Below are 15,064 nucleotides of genomic sequence, written 5' to 3'. Positions count from 1 at the left end.
GAGACAGTTTACTCGCCCATTAACTATTGCCCTATCTCAATTTTTCTTCCATCAGCAAAATTATTGAGCAATTTATGAAATATATTACCACATGCCTAATTCGAAACCATATGGCTTGTGTTAAATCCGAGCTCATGTTAATACCAATCATATTGCTCATGTTGCAGGGAGATAAAAGTTGAAAAACGCCCAAAATTACATATTTTTTTTATTTGCTTTCACAAGTTTAGTTTCCCTACTTTCACGAGATAAAAAATTGAACATCGTAATTAAACTATAAGTAGGCTGAAACCACATTTAAAGAGCACAGTGTGACTATAAAAAGCTCATTGTCTAGAGTCCCCTGGCAATTGCCACCTAGCTGCTTGCCATTACAGTTCACCAAAGCAACATGCTCTAAGTAACCACGATTCCCAAGCTCTCATGATGAAAGAAATCATTTTAGAAAACTTATCTTTGCCACATAGATAAGCTTTCAATTAAACCTTTAAAATGCCCTATTCTCAAGACAAAATTTCGGGCAACTTCTTGAGATTTGACATTATGTTTCTGGTACCTCTGAACGCTAGATCGGGGTGAAATTTTGCCCACATATACCTTAACATGTGGAGAGTGCAAGTATCTCTTTTTAAACTTGATATCACCAATATAATTATTACGAATCTAAAGTAAGCAATTAGTTCAGAGCATTCAATACTTCTCACATTAAAATTTTCCTTGTCAATTGAATTGTCTTATAAGCACTTTCTTGTTAGGTATTAGCATTCTATAGTTATCGTGGAGCAATATGAGCCATTAATGGCTCAGAACCATAAACATATAGAGACAGAAAAAGTGTGTCATGAAAGAGGAAACTTTACAGGAAGCCGCCAAAGCTGCAGAAACATTCCCCAGTGACAGCGGACTTCACTGCACCCCAAAGAAATTGGAAATCACCCGAATACAAGGCAATCGATATAAAAGTAATGGTAACATAGAAATTTAAGTGGAAGGGAACAACATTCGGGAGGCATAGCAAAAATCCTTTTATTCTAGATCCAAAGCAATGATTGAGCAAGCCACACCATCACTACACAAAAAACCACAACAAAACCAATTGCACGGATGACCCAAAGGATAAAATTTTATCGGTAAGGCATGAACGAAAAAGAAACATTACGACTACTGCGGGCGCTAGTAATTATGAGGATAACATACAGCCTGCCTTTCTACACACAAACAAAAGTCGACTCTAGAACTCAAAGTGCTTATAAAGTGACTTTGGGACTACCACCAACCACCAAATTAAAGCTCGGCGTGTACAATATGTAAGCCGAGCTAAAGGCAAAAGTTCTCATGTCTCAGAGGAGCTGTCTAAGCAAAACATGGTCTGGCAGGGAGATCCTGACAAGGCTAGCTAACCCACCATAACCCAAACTTAGATGAGAAACTGATGATGTGCCAGAAGATATTTGTCCCATGATTTCGGTGGCGCCTTTACTGAAAAATATTAGAGACAAAGAAACGAACAAGGAGGAGGCTAGAACATAGACAGTGGCTTAAGAAGCAATTAAAGGAAAGACAAAAATCATATACATTGACAGTGCCAGATGTTATTGTGCAAAAGAAATGCGTAGCAACAGCTTTTGACTGGAATGTGAAGATGGCCACAAGTGCCTCTCTAAGCACTTCCTCAACTGCCATAGGCTCGGCTATTAAAGAGCAAAAACATTAAGAATATGACTGATCGCTCTTCCTATCTAGCTTCCAAGAAACGTGTCGCCTTTATATGAACAGACGCTTACCTGCAAAAATAATTAAATTAATAGGACCGAACTTAACCAAGAGAAACCAGCTAATCTGGTGTCTGCACAAGCTGGCATGGAAGGGAAGGAGAGAGCCAACACTTTAGCTCATAATTTGACACACCGAGCGGAGCGTCAGCATCCCGCAACTGAACCCCATTTAATGGCCCCAAAAGACATTCTCACTTACCAGCAAAGCACATGACTAAGATATGCTGTCCACATAAATCACTTGAAGGGAAAGACTATTGATCTCCACAGGGTACAGATGGGAGTCTTTTTAAATTTATGGTGGCTGAGCAAAATATATCCAATGTTATACTGTGATGCTTGTCTGTCGTAAAGCAATTTGCCTATTTTATCTTGTAATGGTGGCCGAAAGCTAGAGAACTTAAAATCATTTCTAGCCAAGAACACTGTAAGCAGTGTAAGCAGAAAGAGACAAAACTTGTCAGGTCGGACCAGAAGTGGAATTAGCACTTATGAGTCGTGTTAGGCGAGCAGTGAAAACCAGTGGGGCCCTAGAGTTGGAGCCCCAATCAATATGCTCCCGAGATCCCCCTTTTGTACCCCTTCCGTCAAACTGCGGCTTTTCTTCTTATTCTTTTTCTCTACACACTTAAATTAGCATCACTGCATGCATTGAAACAAGAACTCAAACTTGATCTTGTATAATCAGTTTGTCAAGGACAATTATTTCTTGAAGGGGTACTGACACAAAATTGTCCACTCATTTTTTTTCGTCAAATGATAAACCAAGCTTCCAAGAGTGTAGGAAATATATCAGTAAGTGTGAGTGCACCCTGAAAAATTGATTCCAGCATGCTTTTAAAAGCTAGTTTCAGTTCCTACTATATGTTGACGTCACGACACGGTATAAGCAGCGCCACAAGGTGGTAGTATGTGCACATGCAAGTTTTCGTGTCGTATCCTCATCCGCTCGTAGCTTCAAATAATTTGTTAGCCCTCTGATAAGCATATATTTTGTATTTAGGTGCACGTAGACTATTCCACACCCCGCTTACTCACTTCACAAGTACACTGGATGATGATGCAGTGACCGCACGGCGCAAGCAGACAATCGAGAAGGCAACTCGCAAACTGCCATATTTTGTGTTTTGGCGCTTGACGTCATCTCAACTAGCCAGACTGCTGCGTGAAGTCACTAGCATTACTACTGTAGCCTGAGGTCAAGTTAGTTTTGATGCCTGTAGGTTTGCCGCGAGAAAATTTATTTCAATAACATCGAAATAAAATATTGTATGAACATTTCCTGAGCGTCTAGCTTGCTCAGACCAGTCTCCGTATACAGAAAATCGGTATGGCAGAGTAAACTCACCTTCAAAAAAAGGTGTCAGTACCCTTTGAAATTTTTAAAGAAGTCTACATCATTACCTTTAAACATGTTTTTAAATTTAGATTTATATCATGGTATGCTCACATACACTCTTATATAAGAGTGAAGGTGTTTTTTCTATAAGTATGTCCTCTATTCCTGTACTTCTACCTTATGAAATTTTGACCAGCTACAATAATTCATTTCAATGTTGTGCAGAAAAAGCTTCGCTGAAAAACGGACAAGGACTAAGAAAGACACGACACAGGCGCTGTATCTTGTCTTCTGTTTGCTCCAGCTTGCAAACAAGAACTTCGGGTTCGCACAAGACCTTCACCGATTGCCTAGACAAAAAAAAATAGATACCGGTATGTTCATTGTAAATCATGTCTTTTATATAGTGTGCCATTACCATGCAGGGGGTTTATATAGGACAAACCAGGTGGTGCATTAATGTTTAAAGGAACATCTATCCTTGCTAACGGCTTCTGATGGTTCGCACTTGTCCGCTCATTGTAGAGTGTGTGGCTGCCAGCCGATAGCAGAGGAAGCCTCTTGTTTGGCCATCGAGTCAAAAGCACTAGGGAGGTCGTGGAAGCTTTTCTCAATAAAAGAGAGGGAGAAAGGGTGCGTAAGCGAACCGTCAGTAGCCCTTCGCGAGAAGGAAGTTTTGGATCCAATTTTGCCGTGTTAGAGCAGTCCTTTTTGTGGACACTTACGCATATTTTTTGCCTGTAGATGGTTAGCTCTTTTTTTGGAGTGTTTTCACACATGTTGTATTTAATTGTGATAAACTATTTTTGTGGATCCTGTTTGCTCTGCGGTGCAGACGCCATGGGGTGTCACATGACAAGGTCAGCTGCTTTATATATTAGGAGTGTGCTTTCCACCAAATTTTTAGCGGCGAGTTCAACACTTGTGTCGTATCTTCCTCAGTCCTCGTCCGACGTTTTTCAGTGCTCTTTTTCCTTCACAATGATTAACCATCTAGCCCAAGTTTCAATTCAAGTGCATTTCAATGTTCTTGTTGACCAACACTGTACCACTGTAGTTGTTTGAATTTGGGACTCTCCTCTGCATACTACGAATAATGAACCTATGTGTTTTGAATTAGTAATAAACTAAAACTAAAAAAAACTCCAGAAAATAGATATTACAAAATAAATCTAAAATGTTTCTTGCAGCTGTGAGCATGCAATGAGCATGTGCTGGTAAAAAATGTCACATTTTTAAAAAGGCTTTAAATATGAGGCAGACCATGATGGGGAACTCAGAATTATGAGGGGACTCAATTTTTGCCACCTGGGGTTCTTTGATGTCCATCTAAATTCAAGTACATAGCCTCACTCCCATCGAAATGAACCAACCACTGCCAAGCATCCTCAAATTTAAAAGTGCAACACCTTGGTTGCTAAGCTGCCACAGTGCATAGACTATGTATTCCATGAAAATTGAATGGAATATAAGTGCACAGAACTGTGTTGAAACAAAAAAAATGTAAAGGTACCAATTCTACTCACATGAAAGTTGATGATTGATGGTTAGCACTTTATGAAAACACCAACAGAGTCATGAGTCTATATATATCTTATAGACTGGAGAGCAGAACCTCAACAATGATGCAAATATTATTGATATGCCATAGTACACAATACACGCCCAAGTCAAAATTCATTTGAAAGTTGTTATTTTTTTAACCACTAATTAGGAGCACTATAGTGGCAATGCCACCAACTCCACAATGCTCACCATGCATAGCATCATCTATAGAGCTGGCATTTGCATGTGGTCAGACTGGTATGCTACTAGCAAATGCAACTGCTCACATAAGATGCTGCTGGTTTTCTGGTAGAATAGTATTAATTTTTGATGCAGTATTATCAGTCAGGTTCTATCAGCCACGATGCAACCCTGATGCGAGCCTGCCAGACTTGTTCATGTTCCCAATTCCCAAGAGTAGCCGCAAAGGCCACCGTTCTGACAATGTTCTGGCCATATAACGGGCTGTCACAGCCTTGCTGAAAGCGCTCACAGCAGCTGACTTTCAGGGAATCTTCGTAGCACGGCGACTGCTCTCTAATAAATATGGTGATGCCAAAGAAAGCTATTTTGAAGAAGTTTATTATGGGTGTGCGAATAGATAAATTTCATCCCAAAGGAAATTGTGCCGAAGAGTGACCAAAATATTGAATATCAAATACAAAAGACTGTCAAAAACTGAAAGAGTACAAATCAATGAAATCTGCTCATGTCCTCAAGCACATAACGTGGCGAGTTACTGCTACCAAAAGACGACAAGTAGTCGTGCAGAAACACAAGCTGTTCCACATGATCTGGCTTCAGGCTCTCTAGCAGCGATGTTAGTGTTTTCTTCAGTTGAAAGCATGCTCTCACTGGGCACTTTAGTAACAGGGGTAGGAAGATATCGCAAAGCAATTTTGGCCGCTCCATGCTCTGAGGTGCAGCAGTGGTGAAGGACAAATGCTCACATGTGAAGTCAGCCAGACCGAATTTGGGGTGTTTTATGGCGTTTGCGGTATGGGCGACCAAACTACACAAGAAGTGAGTGTCTTCATCTCAAAAACAAAGTTGCGGGAGTTTGACAGTATTTTCTTGTGCGGAATAAGACAATTTTCTATTTCTTCAAAATAGACACGCAGTCACTTTCGAACAAATATATAGGCGAAAGTTTTGACGAAAGGCTTACTATAATGACATTAGCATTAGTTTTAGTCGCCCCACTCTAACCAAGTTGCACCACTGGCCTTTCTCGTGTTTTAGATATTTGTCCTTTCATATTATAGTAAAAGCTAGTTGATTCAAACTCGAAGGGGAAGATAACACTTCGAATTTAGGGGAGTTAAAATTAGTGGGTGGGCACTGTAGAATGAACAGACATCATGCCACACTGCGCAAACAGAGACCAAAGCAGGCACCTATGGACTAGTTATCACAAATTAGGCCATACAAAACATCTGTGGCAGGTACCTTCATAAATTAGGTTCACGGAGCTGCGACAGTGAACAGAAATTAATTGACAAGTCAGTGACAAGCCAGCAAGAAGCACCGACATGTACTAATGTGAGCGTGTACAAATTTGATGCCATTTATAGTATTTATTTGCACGGAAGCATTAATGCACTCAAACTTAAAAGTAATCAGTAATTTGCATTTGATGGCCTTTCTAGTGTCTTGACTCTATCAGCGTAATTTCCAGTTTGCTTCAGTGCATCTTACTCCTCTACTGAGAGATGCTGCCGTTTTGTTGTTTAGCATATCTAGTAATTTTGGTTTGGTTTAGTTTTGTCACATTGTGATCCCTCAGGGCCGACTTCTTCGACGATCGACGAAAACCAGAGGCTCAGAGTAGAAATGAACAGTTGTCAACACTGATGTGTTCAAATTATTGGGGGTTTCACCCCATAGAAATGCACAGGACTGTGCGGTCAGAGTTCAAATTAACTGTTGTGGACACTGATGTGTTCGAATTATCAGGCGTTTTTCCCCATAGAAATGAACAGGGGTGTGCAGAGACCAGAGCTTCAGTTCAAATTAACCAAGTTCGAATTTACAAGCTTTTACTGTATTAAAAACTTCTAATACTAGTTTTTTGACAGTCCAATCAAGTAATTCAAAGGTATTATTAATTAAAATTTGAAACTCCAATATTCACACACACACACACACACCCAATTTTGTTGTTTACCGATAGAATCCCAGATTCCTTTTACCAGACCCAATCACATTACATTATGGACAGACCCTGTACACGTAAACGGCTTAAATAGCTTTGAACAAAGCAGAAAAACTTGAAAAAAGCTTGGCATTCCAAAACAACCACAATATAATACTAATACTACTTCTGAATGAATTAGCATCCACAAAAGCAATGCATGAAAAACCAACAGAAACATCTAAGCAGTTCTTACAAGAATGCTCAAAACAAAAATACAAGCTCAGTGAAGTTGTAAAAGAATTCTAACCCTTTTAAACTCTATAAAACAGGAAGTGGAGCTGGAATGAAAGTTCAGCCTTCAGGAATTTGTCCAGTTTTACTTAGGTCAAAACAATTGATTATTAATGAAGGAATTTGTCATCAAAAACCAAATATCTCTTGCTCCATTTCTCTCGCCCTAAAATGTAGCACTTAGGCAGCGAACATCAGAGGGCACCATGATACATCACAGCGAGCATAAATGGCCGCCGCTTTCATGTTTGCCCCAACGCACAGTCAAACGAGGGTAATACTGAACTTTTGTGAATAAAATTATCCTTTGTAGCAAACCATCTTCAAACACAACAATTTTTTTATGTCTACGCATAGGGAAATTTACAGCTACATCTGACAAAAATAGCCACAACACTTGATACATAGAACATCGGGCAGTGGAAAACGCCCCCAAGAAATTGGCTTTCCCTGGCAATGTTCCTTTCATGAAAGGGACCTTTCCAGCATGCATTTGGGAAAGTGAGCAGTATAAATAGGAGGTGCTATACAGAGGGAGTGAAAACTAGCTCTTGACATCACTGCTTTCACCCACGATTCCTTGTCATTGCATTGCCATTCGCTTCTGCACTCATTTTGTTAACCCAATTGATGCTGTAAAAGAATCTGCTGTTTAATACAATGCTCATGATAATCACATCTGTCGAACTTGGGGAAAAAAAGAATTATGTTGTCACTACACACATCATCCTGAGAAGCACCCCAAGTATGATACTGAATAACATGGCAGACATCAGGGCCAATGCACTCTTTAGTTTATGGCACCCAACAACCACGCACAACTGCATGTGAAGATTTTCAGGCACCACTTAAATAAATACCGTATTTTCACGAGTATACTGCTCCTTTCTATAACCATGTAGCTTCACCTACAAACAACAGAAAAATAAAAACAAAAAGGTACTGCCATGAAGTTGTCTTTTTTTCATTATCATGAGGTAATGCGGTGAAGCTAACTTGTCCACGGGAATTCGCACCGCAACTACAATAATGTAAAAGTAGCATATCAAATTATAGATATATCAGACTAAAGCACATTTTTGCGAGTTCAATATATGCAGGTTTGACTGCATACAGTCGAACCCGTATATCTTGAACTCTCGAAAATGTGAAACCATATGCTATATAGTTGCTGATGCTAAACCTTGCAGCAAAGATCATACCAAGGAAACAGAATTGCATTTAAGTGACTGTAAAACTGAGGTTCAATGATCCTGACATGGCATGTGCTTCTGGCAGTCTTAATTTAACCACCAAGATTAACTATCCAATTGTTAAATACATTCATGAGTGCGTAGTCATCAAGCTCCTACTGTTTCTGAGCTCCGATACAGATTCAATTAAATGTGAATCGGACTCACGCCAGTAAGCCAACATGCGTAATGTGCAGCGCGCACAGGAACGATGACAAGAGGGAAGAAGTCTTTTGTTTGTCGTTCCCATGCGCCCTGCCCTTTACGCATGATGAATACGTACCAACTCACTTAAAGTGCCATTTTATTGCAGTATGCCAAGCCACTTAATATGTGTAATGTATACAGTAAGTCTTTGTATGCACAAGGGCAATAAAAAACACGATGCAGGAGAAGACTGAGAAGCCACGTCAGCAGTTAGAATAGTAAGTAATCAGAACTTTTTGCTTTTCAGTATTAGGCTCGCACACACTTTTTTTTTTTTCCAGATTTGGCTACATAGGGGCAGTGGATATTCCTCGAGCTAGACATACTGCTGCATCAAGTGCGACTGACCCAAATCCTCCGTTGATGCTCCCTACTAATAAGAACTTGCTGGAAGTGCATGTGGATGGTCTTTCTTTGACGGCTTTAGTTGACACTGGAGCTCAGGTGTCTATATTGAGTGCTCATCCCTGTCGCCGCCTCAAAAAAGTCGTCCGTGTCGCTAATGGTGGCACTGTGGCCGTCATTGTAATGTGTACCGCTCGTATTAGCCTTGTAGGCCGCCATATTCCTTTTTTACTTACCGTGCTTGACAATTGCCCTCATGACCTCATCTTCAGAATTAACTTCTTTTTTGACACATTCTGCCCTGATCGACTGTTCCCCCGGCAATCTCTGTTTAGAACTTCTTCTTCTTCCAGATTTTCACCCCAAGCTACCGAAAAGCCTCTGTACCACAGACTTCAGTCATATACCGCCAAAAGCTTTCAAATTCATTGAATTGGCAACAGGTTCACCCATTATTGACTGTGATTATGTCGTCATGCCTATTCCTGATGTTCTCCTGACGCGCGACATCACTGTGCCACACTCGGTCGTAACCATGGCCTCTAACCAAACATGTCAGCCCGTTATCAATTTCGGTTTCAGGCAGCAAGTACTACCACACAGAATTTCAGTCGCCACGCTTTGACCCTTAATACACGCCCACGTCACCGCTTTTGCGGCAGACGCATGCTCCAATCTTCCATGTCGCCCGCAGGATGCCACATCCCTCAATGTGGCCTTGCGCTCCATGATCGACCCGAAACTCAAACCTGACCAATCCGACGCTCTATGCCGCCCTTCTAGTTTCCTACCGCGACATATTTGACATCAACAGTAGTCCATTCGGTCAGACTTCCCTCGTTAAGCACCGCATTAATACTTCCGATTCTCCTCCCATTCACTGCCGACCATACCGGGTGTCTGTCACAGAGCGTAAGGTAATTCAAGAAGAAGTCAACAACATGCTATCCAAAGGAATTATTGAACTCTCCTTGAGCCCTTGGGCATCTCCTGTTGTGCTCGTTAAAAAGAAAGATGACACGTGGCACTACTGCGTTGATTTCTGCCATCTTAATCGAATCTCGTTTATCCTTTGCCCCGAATCGATGATGCCCTCGATTGTCTTCACAGCGTGCGATAATTTTCTTCAATTGACCTACATTCTGGCTATTGGCAGATAGCAGTGGACGAGAAAGACCAAGAAAAAACTGCGTTTGTAACTCCCGACGGCCTATACCAATTCAAGGTGATGCAACGCCTTAGCCACGTTTGAGCGTATGATGGACTCGCTATTACAAGGGTTCAAGTGGTCAACATGCCTGTGCTACCTGGACAATGTCCTTGTATATTCGCCTACATTTGAGACACACCTTCAGCGGTTCTCAACATCTTCCGCACCTGGCCTTCAACTAAACTCGTCGAAAAGTCACTTTGGCCGCCAGCAGATAACGACGTTGAGCCACCTTGTCGACGCATCAGGTGTGCAGCCTACCCAGAGAAAATTCGTGCAGTCACGAGCTTTCCTGTACCCGTCTGTAAAGGACGTCCGGAGCTTTGTGGGACTTTCCTATTTTAAAAGGTTCGTGAAAGACTTTGCAACAATCGCTCAACCACTCACCGATCTTCTGAAGAAAGACGCGACTTTTACGTGGAGTTTGGCTCAAGCTGCCGCTTTTTCTTACTTCATCACTCTCCTCACCTATACCTATACCCGTCCGCTCCGACAGAAGTCCGAACCGCTGTGAGTGGTCACCGCATTGGAGCCGTCCTAGCCCTACGCCAGTGGGGACACGACTGAGTTATCGCCTACGCTAGCCGCCTTCTCACAGCTGCCGAGCGCAACTATTCAATAAAGCATGAATATCTTGCTCTTGTTTGGGCATAACTGAATGCAGGAACAGCGCAACCTAGAAGTAGTTACTTCGTAACTACGGAAGCAAAAAAAACAAGGACAGAAAAAAGCGCCTAAATTGGTCAGACCTAGAATGGTCAGAAAACGCTGCCGATCGGTAGTAGAGGCCCCCCAACAACACGCGAGCCAAATATTATAGCGCAGCACGCGGCCTAGAATTCACAATAAATTATCGGTCAGCTAAAAATAGCTTTCTCTTTTCTGAACCAATCAAGAAAAATAAGCCCAGTAAACCGATCTATCAGCCATTGGCTGATTTGAATATGGCGAGCTCGGCTGTTACAGAGGTCGCCGCAAGAGGCCTCCACTTGTCCACACGCAATCACACTGAAAAAACAGCGTATTTGAAGGGGAAAAAAAAAAGAAAAAATGCTCAAGGTCACGAGGTGCGAGTAACGTTTTTTGTTTGCCCCTTCCATCCCTCCCTGCTCAGCTTCCAGCACTTTCGTTGCAACGAGAATGTGATTGCAGCGTGTGACAAATCTTTGTAACTCTGCTCGCACTGGACGGATTCTTAAAATGTTTGTGGCATTCAATTTGTGAGTTAATACGCTTTTGCAGTGATTTAATTCCATGGTTACTCAAAAAAGTGTCCAGGGCCCCTTTAACTACAACTTCTCAGCAGCCTTATTTGTAACAAAGATGTAGCAGCTTCATTGAAATGGACCAACTAGAGCACATGGCACATCCTTCCCACTATTGTGATCTTCAACCCTTTACTGTCGAATGTTGCGAATTCACGACATACCGAGAAACTTCGAGGAAGCAAGCCAAGAAATGCATGCCGCCTTTAACGCCGGCTGTCAAGTACTCGCTATAAGTAGAGCTTTCAGCATGAAAAATCTGCCACTGTCTCGTCCAAGGCATTTTATGCTCAAACCAAATGTTATGTAGCTGATGGCGGAGAGCAAGAAGCACATACAACAGCTCTCACTTCTTCATTCTTTTTCGCCTGAGTTGCGTAAGTTCTATCAACAATAATTTTTTTATTTCATGTGTATGTACCCAAGAGGTGGCACATGAAACGCTATGACGTTTTGAAGTACGTTTTTAATTCCAAGGTCGTTGCTTTTGTGACATATGGAGAATTCATGACATACATAAAGGTATGCATTAAAGTGGCATTTTAAACCATTTAACTATAGAATCATTTAACGCTGCAAAATGAAAACAATGTTGTTTTTTGGCAGTTTTATCATTGAGAAATTAAAAGGTTAAAGGGGTCCTGGAACACCTCTCCAAGTTATCATAGGAAAACCTTACTACTGAACCCTGGAGCCTCGCAAAGTCCTTATTGCGAGAATTTTTTAAATACACCAAGTGATGTTATCACATAAAATGCATAATTTCTGTCATTTCATCACAGATAGCATGCTACACCTGGAGGCTTTACATAAGAAAAGGTGACAAGAGGCTGAAGTGTGGTCGATTAGTTACGTTACCGTGTGCCACGGATATGGCCTTTTGTCTTCTTTTTCTTTCATCGTATCGGAACATACGTCTGCTTCAAATGCGCATAGGACCAGCACGGGCATGAAATCAGCCAATACTTAACATGCTACAACTTGCTCTTGTCAGCTAGGCGATTTGCCGAGAAGGAAGTAAGCAATTTTCTGCAGTTTTTACATTAAATTGTCAATTCCCTGTTGCATGCAGTGCTATGTTTGGCTCACATGTTTACAGGAGTCTTGACATTTAAAAAAACAGCCTTTTCAGGCTAAGATCAAAAAGTATTTCAGGGTCCCTTTAGTATTCTCTTCCGGACACCTGTCATGATATTTACGAATCACAGAAGATCAGAAAATTCATACTCTAGCTGATATCTTTGAAACTTAGATGAGTACAGATTCAGAAACAAAAAAAATTGTCAGGATGTTCTTGAACATCACAGTAATTACAACACAAACACCAGCACAGAGATGGCCATTTGTATTGGCCATCTCTGTTTGGTGGCGACTATAATGACTGTCACAAACGGCATAGAAACCAAGCTTCGTGGTAACAATCTACATGCTATGCTAATAGGATACAAGTAATAACCACACAGTTCAACTGTGCAACAAAGTTGTCTTCTCCTGCAGTGTTTGCAGCTAGGATGTTAGCACAGCACAACCTGTTTTGCAACAGAAAAATCAAACATACAATGCACAATAAAGACAGGATTAAAAGGGAAATGAAAGGTTTGTACCGAATTCACTCAAATTTAGGTTGACCTTTTTATTTTGTTCTTCGGAAATGTAAACCACAGATAAAACACAGCTCCAACCAAAGAAATAACATCTTTTTAAAAAGACGTTTCGGTTCTCACATGGAGCCTTGTTCAGACCAAAGCAAAAACGCATTTTGGCTACCACACGGGAGCCTTGTTCAGATTGCGAACAAGGCTCCAGTGTGAGAGCCCAAACGTCTTTTCAAAAATATTTTTTTACTTTGGTCAGTGCTGTGTTTTCTTCATTGCATTACCCAGCCATGCAGAACTCCAACCAGCTTTCAACTTCATTTCACCCATAGTTATCTACTGACCTCAATTCGTTACGAAAGAAACAACAAATATTTGTGAGCAAAGTTAACAAAATTACCAAGATAATGCAGTTCCCCTGTAGGGCCCGCCTTTCTTCTAGCCGTACCACATACAGTTGTATATCACACATTGATATTTGCAGCGAATTCACGTACCACAAAATAAAAAAAGCATTATAAACTCTAATAAAAATGTTCAGAAATCATCGTGAATGCTGCCAACCACAGTTCCCACTCAACCACCATAGCTGCACGTTTCGTTGGTGGATAAAATTATGGAAATGAGAATGAATGGCATCATCACTGAATGCGATTCCATTCTCACCTAAAGTCAAGATAATTCAGGTCTACGAAGTGATGCTTACACTCGTGGAAAAATTGCACGGAATGGGTTTTTTGTATTATTCTTACAAGCTGGGCTAATCATAGACACAGGTATGTGATGTCTCAATTTTTCAGTTCCTCAAAAAATACGAGTTGACTTATATTAAAATAATTTTTTTTCTTATTTTTAGAAGAGCATATCATGTAAGGGTCGACCTGTATGAGTAAATACGGAACGAAACCAAGGCAAAGCAACAAACTTCAACTCTAGCTGCATTTGCACAAGAAAGACTTAATGGAGGATGAATAAAAGGTCAAGCTTGTCTTTTCGAATTCCACACACTAAGGACAAAAATGAAAGGACGGGGAAGATTAAAACTTGCGATGAAAAAACTGTAAGCAGGGGTTTAGTGTTAGAGCGGACGTTTCGACAGGTTGACTTGTTTTCTGGCCTGGAAGAAGACAAGTCCACTTGTCAAAACGTCCGCTCGAGCACACAACCCCCATTTACACATTCTTTCAACACACTAGAAACAGTGATATACAAACTGTGCTTTCAAATATATAATTTGCACACAAAAAAAAAAATCTAGACAGCAATATTTTTCAATGCACTGCAATTAAAAACTAGTGATGTGGCTGAACTACGTATCGCCAGGACATGCATCGCAAGTCTACAAGTAAACTGTGGCAACATTTTTCATAGTACCCTCCTAAATGTTTTTAAACTCGTGAGTAAAGCTTTTCCTGGCGGAAAGGCCTTTCAGCCAGCACATCAAAAGTGGCCGACCCACCTTCGAACTGCCTCGATCTGCTCCTTGGTATATTCTATTGCACGACGTTCTTCGGAACTGTCACGTCCTGCAGGTCGAGCTCGATGTCGAACCCCTGGTGAAGCAGGCTGCCCCTGAGGAGACGAACTGCGCGAATTGTGGTGGTTGTTGTTTCCCTGTGTGCTGCTATCACAGCTTGTTGTGCCGTTTAGCTTTTGCAGCTGCTCTATGAGGTCTGTTACAGAGGGGCACGGAAGAAAAAGAAGGGGGAGGGAAAAATCTTTTTAAGCTGTTGCCATCCAGAGATTTCTCACGTGGTCTGGTTAGGTTGATTGCAAGATTACCAGACCTTCACAGATGAAATTGCTTTTGCATGAATGAAATTGCGAGATGAGATGAGTTGGCTTCATTCAAGGGCTTTTGATGCTCTCTGAAGCGCTAGCTGACACATAAATCTGTCTGACCGATGTATATATGTGAACACAAGAGGAATTCGGTAAGAAACTCTTGCAAACAATTGAAAGAACAATTGGCATGCCTGTCATTGCAATTTTTTTCTGCCTACTGCAGACCCCTGCGACCTTTAGCGCTCTATGAAAGAAATGTTACTAAGCTAACGATGCGGAAAACGTAACCCTCACCTTGTATCGTTTAGAACTTCCTTTCTGACTGTGGAGAACGTAAG

General features: G+C 41.2%; 1 protein-coding gene across 1 annotated transcript in view; it reads right to left on the bottom strand.

Moving 5' to 3' along the window:
* The window catches only part of LOC119187670 (dnaJ homolog subfamily B member 14), a 72,072-nt gene that overhangs the window by 55,096 nt on the left and 1,912 nt on the right, over nucleotides 1-15,064 (bottom strand). The window contains exon 2 of the mRNA XM_037435750.2: nucleotides 14,401-14,614. Coding sequence (XP_037291647.1) covers nucleotides 14,401-14,614 — 214 coding nt within the window. The remainder of the gene's footprint in view (nucleotides 1-14,400; nucleotides 14,615-15,064) is intronic.

The sequence above is a fragment of the Rhipicephalus microplus genome, chromosome X, assembly GCF_043290135.1.
Source record: "Rhipicephalus microplus isolate Deutch F79 chromosome X, USDA_Rmic, whole genome shotgun sequence".
NCBI lineage: Eukaryota > Metazoa > Arthropoda > Arachnida > Ixodida > Ixodidae > Rhipicephalus > Rhipicephalus microplus.
The sequence above is the reverse complement of the archived record's forward strand: the minus strand, read 5'-3'. Positions and strand labels throughout refer to the sequence as shown.